General features: G+C 27.9%; 1 protein-coding gene across 1 annotated transcript; it reads left to right on the top strand.

Moving 5' to 3' along the window:
* Nucleotides 1-1,033: 1,033 nt before the first annotated feature.
* LOC129317666 (triacylglycerol lipase 2-like) lies at nt 1,034-7,957 on the top strand. Its single transcript, XM_054962018.1, is given in 9 exon segments — nt 1,034-1,222; nt 2,311-2,418; nt 3,448-3,642; nt 4,100-4,210; nt 4,915-5,058; nt 5,191-5,231; nt 6,149-6,228; nt 6,367-6,462; nt 7,638-7,957. Coding segments are annotated over 9 exon segments (1,284 nt in total).
* Nucleotides 7,958-8,185: the final 228 nt, after the last annotated feature.

An 8,185-nucleotide genomic window follows, 5' to 3' on the forward strand; every position in this document is an offset into this window, starting at 1 on the left:
AAATTAAAATATTTTTAAAATGAAAAGAAAATTGAATTCCTCAACTAATCAAGATGTGTGTATGAGATTGGTATATCAAGAGCACTTCTCCGGTATGTTTATTAAATCTCTACTTAATTCTCTTCAAGTCAAGAGAAAAAGAAATCAGAAATTAAAAGTTAACACATCCAAAAAGAACCATACGTAATTGCAATCAAGGGAAGACAATAGAACTCCAGATTAAAAAAATACAGGAAAATAAAAAACATAAAATAGAAAAATACTGAACCCAATAACCTTAGCTCTCTTCAATTTATAAGCTATGATACTCTTCAGAGCATAAAAAATGAAATACATTTTTTAAACCTTCATGAGAGACAATAATTCTTCCATGACCAGGTGATTAATTGTGTCATAATCAAGTACAGAAGTTGGTTTAAGCAAGGGATTATACGTGAAGAAAGTTTTCACAGACTTGATAGAAAGTTTTCACATCAGGAAAGTTTTGATATTTGTCACACGAAGTTTTTCTTAAGTTCAATATACTATATTTAAATTTGAAATAATCATTTTCTATGAATTTTAATAAGTGATTGAACAAGAAATTCCATAAATTAAAGTGATAAGGGTAAATAAATAAGAAAATACATAAATTATTTGAACAAATTTTTTATCGAATCAAGTTCAAATAAATAAGAAAAATAATATCCTCTAATTGTTCAATTTTCAAGCACAAATTACTGGTCAAAGGTTGGTGGGAAAATCAAAGCAGTATGCAAATATATTCCAATCATCCAATCAATGAACCGTCCAAACAAAAATTTGAAACCTAACGGGCACGTCAAGCCAAAGCATACGTGAAAAATACTTTAATTTGGAAGTTTTAAAAGAACCCATCAACGCTAATTAATTCTTTGTCTGAATTCAAAATGTTTGAACCGTAAAATACACAATAATTTTCAACTCGGTCCTTAATATACTTCATATTTGGATTGCATATAAAATGCTACATCATTCTTGTTTCTGCATAATTGGGCAAGACCATTTGGTAAATATGGCCAAGAAAATTTTATTAACTTTGCTTTCAATATTTCTTGTATGCATTTTAGAGGCACAAGGAAGAAAATCTCTTTACTCAATGAATGGTAAAGATGAATTGCCAGTAGTTTTCCCAAGTGATCATAGTGATGGTATCTGCAAATCAATGGTGGAGACACAAGGCTACAAATGTGAAGAACATAAGGTACGTAATTAGTATTAATTACCATTATTAGAGCTGTTTGTTTGCGCTTGAGTAGAATTAAAAAGAATAGAAAGATGGGTTTTTTTTTCCCTTAAGGTTGTACAAATTAAAATAACAAGCCCCATGTTATTATCAAAACAAAATAGATTTTTTTTTTATATCTTAGAGGAAAAGATTTAGGTAAGTTATCTAATGTTTATAATCAGATTTCTTAGTAAAAACATAACATATTTATACTTTTTGAAGAGAATTATACAGATTTCATAAAGTTTTACACTAATATAACATATACCAGTGATATATAGAGCCGGTAATATGGGTCAACCCGTAGCCTTTATTGAAAGTTTGCCTAATTATATTTTTTGTTTTAAGATTGTTTTATGTAGGTATAATATTGCTCATTTATTTTCAGAGTCAATACAAGCCTTTATTGATTTAAAACTAAAATTACGCAAACTTTCCATGTAGTTTTGTTAACCTTCATAAAACAATCTTAAAACAAAAAGAAAATTGCACAAACGTCCCTTAAATTATTTTTCACTTAAGGTACTTACATAGATTTTCCTCTAGCTATATTTTCAAAATACGCTCAAACATCTCTGGCAAGAGTTTCTATTGAGCAAAAACAAAGGAGAGGTTAATGCAATCTATTCTCTTAATGGGATGTTTGAATAGGGCATGGTTTGAAAATAGATAGGGTTATGCATAATTTTAGAAAAATTAACGAGTAAAATTGATCGAGTTTTTACTTTTTTAATTTAGGACTTGCACGATATTTTGAAAATAATGAGTAACTTAATCATTTTAAACATCAAATCATGTATGTACAATAAAACGTGTTTATTCACAATATTTTAAATAATCAAATAGCAAATATGGCAAGTATCCAAAAGTTTCACATAAGTTTTCTTCCTTTTCAAAATATCTCATGTCTAATTAAGGCGAATCCTGATGCTTTTAGAAAACAAAATTAATGTTACAGAATTTTTTTTCGGGGGCAAAATGAATGTTACAGAATGGGACCTTTTAGTCAATTATTGTTTATGAAGCTAACTTTTCCAATACGTGAGCATGATTTGATAATTCAGGTTACAACAAACGATGGTTTCATTCTAAGCCTTCAGAGAATTCCAGCAGGGCAATCTGGTAAAATAGCAGATAAGCCACCTGTTCTACTACAACATGGTCTCTTCAGTGTAAGTTGTTTCAGATCAAACAAAATCTCATGCTTTAATTTTCTTTTAAATCATGGGTATTACTTCTTCATCATCACACTTAATTAACTATATAAAAATGATTTTCTTATTAGTATAACTATATGATATTCTCTCTGTTTTTTATTATAAGAGAAACTACCATATATTTCATTATTTTTAATAAACGAAATTAAAAAATTCATAAAGCGTTTATTATATGTTCTCCATATTACCTTTCATAAATGGGTAGCATTATTAAATTAGAAAAAATTAAAATTAATTAAAAGAATATTTTAATCTAATTATTTAATTTTAGGCATAATTATTATGCTTTTTTTCACTAACAGATATAATTATTATGCTTAACCAACATCTTTATTAAACTATGTGAGTATTATATTAATATGTGCTTATATTTGAAAACGAAAGGAGTATTTGTTACGATCAGCAAGTTAAGAATTGACAGATATTATCAAGAAAGAGACGTGTTTAATCAATTAATGAAATTCATTTTTCAAAAATTTCATTAGAAAAAAATGAAATAGGTTCTTTTGGGAAACATCGAAAAATGTTAAGAACTTTTATACGAATAAATAATCGTGTGATTGTTATGAACTCAACATAGGACATATGTGCTTTTTTCACATGTAAGGCTCAAACCATCAATCAAAACTTTATAAAACAAATAACGAAAATTATACTCATAACGTGTTATGAAAATAACAAAATATAAAAGAAATGATCAAGATAAAAGAACATTACAATAATACAAGAGAGAATTGAAGAGAAAGGAAAAACAATTAAATTTCATCCAACCCTACCATGAGTTACAAAATATTAAATAATAAAATTAATTCACATCAATATATAGTATGTAATTTTGAGTTTATAAGTACTGGGAAAAACTATTAAAACCATTCACTGGAGAAGTTATGGAATACAGGATATGAAAGGCCACGAATTGAAAGAATTCATGAACATCCACAAAATACAATATTTATAAGTTTGAGAATGTCGAATTTGTACGAGCAGGTAAATTATTGAATTATGACGTATTTTTGAGTAATAATATGTGGTTTTCAGGATGCTATGATATGGCTGTTTAATTCTCCTGATGAATCATTGGGATTTATATTAGCCGACAATGGGTATGATGTGTGGCTTGCTAATACTCGTGGCACTAGATATAGCAGTGGCCATACATCTCTCACTCCCAGTGATAAGGTACTTTTTATTTAAATATAATGACATATTAAATTCAAAACGAAAAACTATTCATAATGATTATATTGCATGATTCTTTAATTCATTGGTAACATAGCAATTTGACTTTTAAATTATATAGGCTATGAGCATTTAGAATTATAAACTCAATTTTTATACATTTTTATTTTTAAACATTTAAAACCACGACAAATTAGACTTGCCTTATCATTAAAATTGAGAAAATGTTTATTACTTTAGTAGTGTGGGGCCTAGATGTTTGGGCATGGCATTACTTGTCAGAATATCTGAGCCCCACACTATTGAAGTAGCTAACAATTTTTTTTTTTAATTTTAATAGTGAGGTGGTGATTGCCACAATTTTAAATATTTAAAATTAAAAATTATTAAATAGTTTAAGAGCTTTATCATTTAATTCTTAATTAATTCATTTTAATTTCTTATTCTAAAATTGTAGGCTTATTGGGAATGGTCATGGGATGAATTAGTCTCCTATGATCTTAAAGCCTGTGTCGAATATGTGTATAACCAAACCAGACAAAAGCTGCACTATACAGGTCATTCCTTGGTGAGTATCTCAATTTGAGTTTAGTGTAACTATACGTAGTAAAATATCGAGCAATCATTGCATTAATTATTTACAAGGAGTCTAATTTCAATGATCATCACAGCAGTGTGATGAGATTTAAATTAGGATTAAATGACAAATTTGCTATTAAACTATAAGTTCAAGTATATCTAATGTGATTTCTAAATTTATTTTTAGTGTAACATTTCCTCTCAATGTACTATATTATTACCTCTACTTTAATAAATGTTAACTTTAACTATTAGTTAATCAAAAAACTACAAAAAAGGATCAGAAAAATTACATAAAAGTTATTAGTTTTTCTTATTGGGTCCTTTTATGTAATCTTTAAGGCATTTTCTATAATTTTTTAGTCAATTAATGGTTAAAGTAAACATTTGTTAGTAATAAAAGCAATATTGCATCATTTTAAAATATTAGGAGAACATTACACCAAAAAATAAATTTCAAACACTCCTGTACCTATAATTTAATGAAAAATTTGTCATTTAACATTTATTATCAAACTTAGATTTGGATTCTCCAAATTTAAAATTTTAATTTATGATTTTTAAAAAATATTTAAAAAATTTCTCAGATTTGGTACGAAAATTGATCTATATAAAAGTTGTGAACAATGTGGTTTTAATTATTTACTCATTAATTACTAGATATAATATTATTGATATAAATTGAAAATTCAGGGAACTCTAATTGCATTAGCTGCATTCTCTGAAGGGGAGATGGTAAACATGATCAGATCTGCTGCTTTACTTAGTCCAATTGCTCATCTCAATCAGATTCCTTCACCGGCTATCAAATTTGCGGCTAATATCTTTCTAGCTGATGTAACAAACTTCATTCCCAGAATATTTTTCTTTATTTATTTATTTACTTATGAGAATTGTGTGCGTGTGTGTGTGCACAGACAGCACACAATGCAAATTAACTTCAAAACGTTTCCCTGTTCTTTATTACAGGATCTGTACTGGTTAGGTCTTCGCGAGTTTAATCTCAAAGAGTAAGTACGATTTTTTTTTTTTTTCAAAAAAAGGGAAGTGTTAACTTTACAGGTTATTTATGCATGTAATTTATGAGTGACATGGTAGAAAAAAGGAAACGTGATATACCTTTAATTAACACAAACTCATAACCCAATGAGTTTATTTTGTTTTATCCATTAGTGTGAAAAAGACCTTTCAAACCGATTAAAAATGTATATATCTAAACCTAACCGGTTTAGAAAGCAAAAATATTTGAACCTTTTATTTAAAAAACATATTTTTTAGACCAGGTATATTGGCAAACAGTCTAGAAACTATATTTAGAACTAGTTCCTCGAGGACTCTGTCTAAACAACCTTGAACGTTACTTACGATACTGTCACTGCCTTCACTTTCTAAACCTAAGAATCATTAGATATCTTAAACTCAATTATGAATCAATTTTATCTCTCAATATTAAAAATTCTCTCCCTTGCTACCTTGCCATTAACACAACATGTTTATTATTAGTGGGCTCCACATTACATTTTTTTAATATTTTTATTATAAAATATTTGAATTGAAAGCGGCCAGTAACCTTTCAAAGTGAAATTGAGGGGTAAAAATTACCCTTAACCCAATATTTTATAATAAAAAATATTAAAAAAATGTAATGTGAGACTCACTAATAGTGAAAAGAACGATGAGGTAATGACAAGTGATAAGAAAGAGAATCTTTAATATTGAGGGACAAAATTAATTCATAGCTAAATTTAGAATGTTCATGACCCTTCAAATAAAGTTAAAGAGCAAAAACGATCTTAACCTTTAGTTATTAATATTCTTTACTTGTCCCTTGCATTCTAGAAGTCACACACACATACCCACACATGATGCATAATATTTTGCTTCAATCATTCTAATATTATAATAATATTGTTCTTTTGATGAACAGGCAAGATGCTTCCAAACTTTTAGAAGGTATCTGCAAAATTCCAGGCATCAATTGCGCCAACCTACTGACAGTTTTCACAGGTACTATAATGTAAAACTAAAAATGTTTGCGTGTGTGTGTGTGTAACATGCTAGTTGATAAAAACATAGATTATGAAAGTGTCAATTATTTTTTTTTTTTTTTGGGTCATTCTATACCACTTAATTATTGAATTTCAGGCCCAAACTGTTGCATTAATTCTACGAGGATAGATGTTTATCTTGATCATGAGCCTCAACCAACATCAACCAAGAACTTGATCCACCTTGCTCAAAGTATGTTCTCTTCATTTTATAAATTCAAATTGAATCCCATATTATCAGAATTGTATCCAACTGGTAAATATCAATGTGCAACTGCTAGGACTAGCCTGAAACAGACTATATAAAATTGGTCCAAAAGAGAACCTAATAAAAATTAGTCGAACAGATCCAAAAAGGGAAACTTAATTGAGTTACTGATTCAATCGGTTCAATTTTTTTTTTTAAAAAAAAAACCGTTTTTGTACAAAATAGCATCATCTTTGGGATATATTTTTTTCTATATTATAATATTTTATAGGAATTATTGTTGCACGTAATTATTAATATCATTGATTTACTCAATGAATACTCTGATGAAGGGTTATTAGTTGACTTTGAATTCAATGGGTAATAGTTTCTTAAATTTTCTATAAAATGTTACAATTTATAATAAATATAAATTAATTAAAAGATATTATAATTTTTTAAAAGTATGTCTTTTATGTGCTTGGGTAAGCCGCAAAATATGCTTATGGTCTAAACGAGAAAATCTAATATTCTTTTATTCTTTTTTTTTTTTTTGAGAAAAGCTACGTACTATCAATTGATCTAAAAATGTTCGGATCTAACTGATAGTATTGAAAATGAGATATGTATATAAAAATATTATTTAAAATATAGAATAACTTAATTGTTTATTGTTTTTGCTATTGGAATGTAAAAAAGTTTAAACGTAATCAGACATTAATATTCTTCTAATTTTTTTATTTTATTCTTTTGTCTGTTTCTTCTTTTTTTTTGTCTTATTTTATGTTGTTTTTTATTTTAGGAAAAAGTTAGCCAGACACTAACAATACAAATAAATATGGAGAATGACAATAAAGTCTAGCAATGGGGACTTTATAATAGTTATTCCCGACAAAAATTTTAAAAAATAAGTTATAAATATTGATTCAAATAGTTATAAATAGGAATCATAATTACAAAGTGAGAGTTATATTTAGATTTTAAGTATCTTATTTGCAATTAAAACTCCTGAATCTGTAATTGTCTAAATTAATATTTATAACTGGTTTATAGATAATTTTATCAGGACCTAACTATCATAAACTTATTGTTTTGAGACTTTAATATTATTCTTCCAAATAAATATGTGATAAGTGATTGATATAAAACTTATAAGTCCTATTGGGTTTGGGTTTGTGCAGTGGTGAGGACAGGGTACATAGCGATGTACAACTATGGAGATCAAGCACAAAACATGCAACACTATGGACAAGCCAGTCCTCCTGTATACGACATGACTAGTATACCAAACGACCTTCCTCTTTTCCTCAGCAATGGAGGGAAAGATACGCTGTCAGATGTAAACGACGTTGCCGTTTTGCTTGACGATCTCAAAGATCATAACAAGGACAAGCTTGTTGTACTTTCCATAGACGAATATGCTCATGTTGATTTTGTCATGGGCGTTAATGCCAAACAAGTTGTTTATGAGCCCATGATTGATTTTTTCAATCAGAATTAATTAATTAGTATCCATACCAATTGCTCAAGTTTGTGTAAGTCATAGGATCGAGCTACTCATGTTCCTTAATTATATAAGTAGTTAAAGTTTGGAAGTGTTTAGTTTTTAGTTTACACATAGCAAAAACACATTTGGAGGAACCAACTATTTATTGAATTTGGCAAAAGCACATTTGTAATGTGATTTGAATGTTTTTTAATGCAATTTGTGAAAATAGTGATTTATCTT

Source organism: Prosopis cineraria, unplaced genomic scaffold, assembly GCF_029017545.1.
Source record: "Prosopis cineraria cultivar Desert tree isolate PC_DT_omini unplaced genomic scaffold, ASM2901754v1 PC8, whole genome shotgun sequence".
NCBI lineage: Eukaryota > Viridiplantae > Streptophyta > Magnoliopsida > Fabales > Fabaceae > Prosopis > Prosopis cineraria.